Raw genomic sequence first — 4,893 nt, 5'->3', positions numbered from 1 at the left:
GAGTTTACGCCACGCGGTCTACGGAATTGATCGACACCGATCGTACATGACGCTGCCCCGAGAGCCGTACGGCCGACACGTGTCTGAGATCATCGATCAGATGATGATCTGATCACCAGAGGGGGCTGGTGCATGACCTCATGCGGACGCTACCAGCTAGCTTGTGATTGTGATCACCGGCCATTAATTTCGTGCGCTCGCTGTCAAATTATTATGATACCAAATGGCTACCTGAAGATATTGATAGAGATAGAGATAGGCGGAGATTAAGAGAGATGCAAAAATTAAGTCATGCAGGACTTGTAAAAAAAGAGAACACGAAGGTCATATAGTAAATTGTAAGATAATACTTAGCACAGGTTTATGCTATGATTTGAGATGATATTTCCTTATATATTTTTCAGTTTTCATGGTAGATATCCAGAAAATTCTTGTAGTGAATTTGATTTTCTAAGGACAAAGAGTGAATTCAGTGGTAGAGTGCCTTGGTAAGAGTTTCGTTTAGATAATGAAAAGTAATCTCCTGTCTCTTGCGTCAACCTGCAGGAATGCACACAACTAATTATCCTTTAAGGTGTGTACAACAAGAGCAAAGCCTATCTTTTAAAATGTGTGCCTTGATCAGAATTTGATCGTTTGTAGAACATTTAATTTTTGTTTCGAACACAAAACAAATTTGGTAACGGTAGTGCTCTCTTTGTTGGGGACCTTCTTGTCGACCTATATATACAATTGTATTTCTGCCCCTTAACTGACGGCAAAAGGGCTTTTTTTAGGGGCGAAAGGGCACTGAAGAGCCAAAAGGGATCTTTTTTTTACTCGTGCGCGAAATTGATTGGAACGGTAGTCCTCACTCCTCACTCAAGCTCCTCAATGATGCCTTAAACTTCTCATTGTCCAAATAGGGCACCGATATTGGGAATTGTTTTTACCATTGGGACATCTGTGGCTGCGCCAAAAGGTACTCGACGTAGCTGTTGGCTATACCAACATTGTCTATTCTCCACTAGATCCATATCGCCAACCAGCATCCTGTACCATGCTCGGATCTTCAACAAATGTGAAAGAAATTGAAACAGTGAAAGCGCCTAGGCTACCAGCGTATGCCACCTGGACCATATGGAACTACCATACTGAAAACCTCTGATTTCTCAGCTAAAAAAACAACCGTCTATTCACCCACCTGATCCCAACTACAGCAAGGAAGGTACACACTAATAAGTGAACTCAGTAAACAAATAAAGGATTTCACAAAAGAAAGGTAAACAAATAAAGGACACAACAACACAAACAAAAAGTATGGAGGAAAACGCTGCCATCATCTGTAATTGTTTCACGAACGTTAACCCAACTCCCATCCGACAAGAACCACCCAAAGTTTTAACCTTCCCAAGAATTGGAAAAAAAAATCTCTCCGGTCGCAAACTTGCTCGCATTTAGCTCCCAAAAACCAATTGCCTAGGCATTATCCCCTAACTTTTCCATTGTACACGGTGCATTAACTCTCTGACTCCAAAAACTAATGCTACTGGAGTTCAGTAATGCTCCTATGTTTGCAGAACAATAGATAATAAAGAAAAAGTATTCCTTCAGGCACTGGAGCACACTCAAGTTTTGTTCTTGTGGTGTTGTAGACTTCTCTGGATCAGCATCCTGTATCTCTAGACTGCCTGCCTGCCTGCTTAGCTTGTACATTGGATCTATCTGCTGTGCTTCAGATTCCTGCGAGAAGATCAAATTTTTTGTTCCACGGTATGTTCAGATCTCTTGCCCTATTTGGCTGTCTGGAGATAGTCCGCCTGCTCCTTGTAAGCTTGGGAGGCAGTTCATGGCCAACACAGAACTCAGCTTGCGGAATCTTTTATACTCTGCTTCACATCACGGCTGCTTTTTAAGATTGGAGTTAGAAAATAGCAATTAATAAATCTTTGCAATGTATGAGTTCCAAACTATTAGAACAAATGATAATGCCTCCCCTTCTTTACTAAGAGGAAATTGAAAATTTGACAAGTTAATGTTAGACTCAACTATTTTCATCCTAAAGCTTGGCTTCAACTATTTGCCATTTAAAACTTGAGCCTCTTTGTTTCTTTACCCTTCTAGACCATTCAATTGATTTTGATTTTCTTTTTCACAGCCAGACCATGTCAAACAACCGTTTTGCCCAGCCCAGAAAAAACCAATGGCCCATACACTTACAATCATCCCTGTGATCGCTGGCAGTCCGTTCCCATCCACTCACTCCCCAACCGATGTGAGGTCTGCTCTTCTATGTTTTCAGACATAATTTTCAGAAACATATCTTCTATGCACTGATGAGCTCGAAGAAGAGGTTTTGACCAGATGTTTGTTTTTGACCAGAAGGGTACAAGGGTCATGTGACATGTCCTTGTTGGGAAAAAGAAAATCAAAGCCTATTAAATGGGCTAAAAGGGCAATGAAACAAAGAGGCCAAGTTTTTAGTAGCACATAGTCAAAGCCAAACTTTAGGATGGCAAATAGTCAAAGCCCAACATTTACAGCGTCAAATTATCAATTTCTTCTCACCGCGCAAGCTGGTAGTGCAAGCCTGTATCGTTGCATGATCAAAATGTCGTTGTGAACCAGACAAAGAAACACAAAGTGCAGTATTCATGCCAGGAGTTGCAAAGTAACGAGACAATGTACCAGATGACGATTTGGATCAAGAAACAATTATTCAAGCAAGTAGGGCAGGAGTATAACAAAGAAAATTGCGTGTTCAGTTAAAGAAAAAAAATTCACCTTAGCCACTGGTCGACATAAGCTGCTTTTCTGAAGTCCTTTCCCATTGTCAAATGGCTTGTCAGCTGCTAACAATGAAGTTCCATGCGGATCCTCCAGCAATGCAGCTAATTTTCTGTGATGACTGACCCTTGAACTCTCTGTCTGTACATGATGCATCAAATCTTTCAGTCCTTTGTACCAGACAACTGCTCCAGGCGCATTTCTGCATGCCGGACAATGCCATTGCCTAGTTGGTTCATTCAGCTCCTCTATGGTCAATTGTTTCAAGATTTCGAAAAAGGATGTGGACAATGATTGCTTCGCACGACTTTCACAAGTTTCCACACTTTCAGAATCGCATTCATCACTCATGTCGCCATCACTCTCACTCTCCCTATCACTATCCGATGTATAAGAAAGTTCAAGAATGTCTAGATCAGATGAAGGAGGCTTTCGTTTCTTACTTCCAGAATCAGATAGAAAATTTGTCTCCCGTTTCATCTCAACAGTATCACAGTGACATCCTGGGTACAGGATAGGTAAATACAAATTAGACAAATTAATCTCAAACAATTTGCTCACATTATGATCGCTACTGAAATTCCATGATGGAAAATAACAGTGGAAATTAACTATGAGACATATTATTTAATCAATGGGATGAAGAAGTTCATGAATTTAATTATAAAGCAACACACATGAAAGTTTTGAATCATACCTGCGAGTTAAGATTCACCAGCAATAATTTGTAGCAGAAGAGCATAATTGTAAGATGAATACTAGCATCTTTGAAAAGAAGTTTAAACGCAGCCAAATGGTTCAAAGTGCATTTTACATACTCTCGAGCTGAGCACAGTATGAAGGAAAAACATCCATTTATAATATTCCAAATCAGAGCATTAAATATGTCCACCTGAAAGGCAACAGGAGAATATGCAACCATCACAGGACAGTAACAGTAATTCAGTTGTATTAATGTATCAGATGAGTTACAGATATGCTGAAGAGTGAAGATGTAAAGTTCGCAAGGTTAAACTCACTTAAATGCTGACCTCAAGGATGAAAAAGTGGGCAAGGGCAAAGCAGTTTTATTGATGGTCCATTTCACAAGTAGGCAAAACTGTATCACACTCCTGTCCTGAACTAACAGTCACAGTTATAAATAAGCATTTCCATCACGTGGTTGGCACAACATCTTCACTATTATCATGGATCCTTTGTAATCAAACACATAGTGAACACGTGAGTTGTACCTGTAGAATTGCTCGGGTGATCAAAATCACAGGAGATGAACGGTGTATCACAGAAGATGTTTTTTGTGTGCACATCATCATCTTCAAATACCAGGTTCTGCTCATTCGTGAAGAGTCTGTATGACTTCAACACCGCATTCCTCATGTCAAGAGTAATGATCCACGCCTTTGCATCAGATTGAGGTCCTCTCAGGATGAAGTGGATGATGTTTGAATCCTGCTTGCTCACAACCGGATACTCCGGCACCCATCGTGGCAGAGGTGAGTATCGCAAGTTGGGGAGCGACCAGAGATCATCAACCTGGAGAACAGAGTCCTTCACCCACTTCAAGTCAGTCCACTTCAACGACCAAGTCGTTATTTTGAAACCAGAAGTCTTCTTAGTTCCAAACAATCCAGCGCCAGTTCACCTCTGCTGACACTAACAGTCCTGTATGCCCGAGGTAACTGGCGACCCTGGGTATAATCATGATCCTGGTCCCAAATGTCAATTCCAGGTAGCTGGATGAACTGAAGCACTGGGGAATCATCAAACACATCACAATAGATCAGACCCCGGTGATAGTCAACCCAGAACATGAGCCCATCGAGGGCTAACTTATCATCCGAGCCCCATACGAACTTGTAGAGACCCTTTTTTGGGATCGAAGGGGATGGGGAGATTCAACACATCCCATCGCTCCGTGGAGGACGAGAAGCGCGAGAGAATGCCCGTCTCATCGTCGCCAATGACACTCGTGTGAAACCCCGCCACGACGAAGTCCTTGCCTCGGCAGGCGATGCCAGTGTGCCGGACCGGGGCAGCACGGTCCGGAAACCGGGGGAGAAGCTGCAGGCGCCCCATCGCCGGCTCCGGGCGGGACTTGTAGACGAATATGTTGTCCTCGTAGGAGGT

At 42.3% G+C, this 4,893-nt stretch overlaps 1 protein-coding gene across 2 annotated transcripts; it reads right to left on the bottom strand.

Moving 5' to 3' along the window:
* Nucleotides 1–1,298: 1,298 nt before the first annotated feature.
* On the bottom strand, nt 1,299–4,004 carry LOC112903698 (protein SUPPRESSOR OF GENE SILENCING 3 homolog). 2 transcript variants are annotated; one of them, XM_025972927.1, is made up of 4 exons: nt 3,786–4,004; nt 3,585–3,658; nt 2,764–3,269; nt 1,299–1,884 (listed from the first exon to the last, which is right to left on the bottom strand). In XM_025972927.1, the coding sequence occupies exons 2-4, from the start codon at nt 3,619–3,621 to the stop codon at nt 1,879–1,881; spliced, it is 549 nt and encodes a 182-aa protein (XP_025828712.1). In that variant the 5' UTR covers nt 3,622–3,658; nt 3,786–4,004; the 3' UTR covers nt 1,299–1,878. The 2 variants fall into 2 exon arrangements, with proteins under 2 accessions (XP_025828712.1, XP_025828717.1); XM_025972932.1 differs by having other exon boundaries at nt 3,798–4,004.
* Nucleotides 4,005–4,893: the final 889 nt, after the last annotated feature.

Source organism: Panicum hallii, chromosome 1, assembly GCF_002211085.1.
Source record: "Panicum hallii strain FIL2 chromosome 1, PHallii_v3.1, whole genome shotgun sequence".
NCBI classification, from domain to species: domain Eukaryota; kingdom Viridiplantae; phylum Streptophyta; class Magnoliopsida; order Poales; family Poaceae; genus Panicum; species Panicum hallii.
This window is presented reverse-complemented; position numbering and strand designations above follow the sequence as displayed.

Bases quoted from the DNA above. Each gene is read 5' to 3' on its own strand.
- LOC112903698 (XM_025972927.1), bottom strand. From the start codon at position 3,621: ATGGATGTTTTTCCTTCATACTGTGCTCAGCTCGAGA. The intron at 3,270-3,584 runs GTATGTAAAATG...TCCTGTACCCAG, and splicing joins ATACTGTGCTCAGCTCGAGA to GATGTCACTGTGATACTGTT.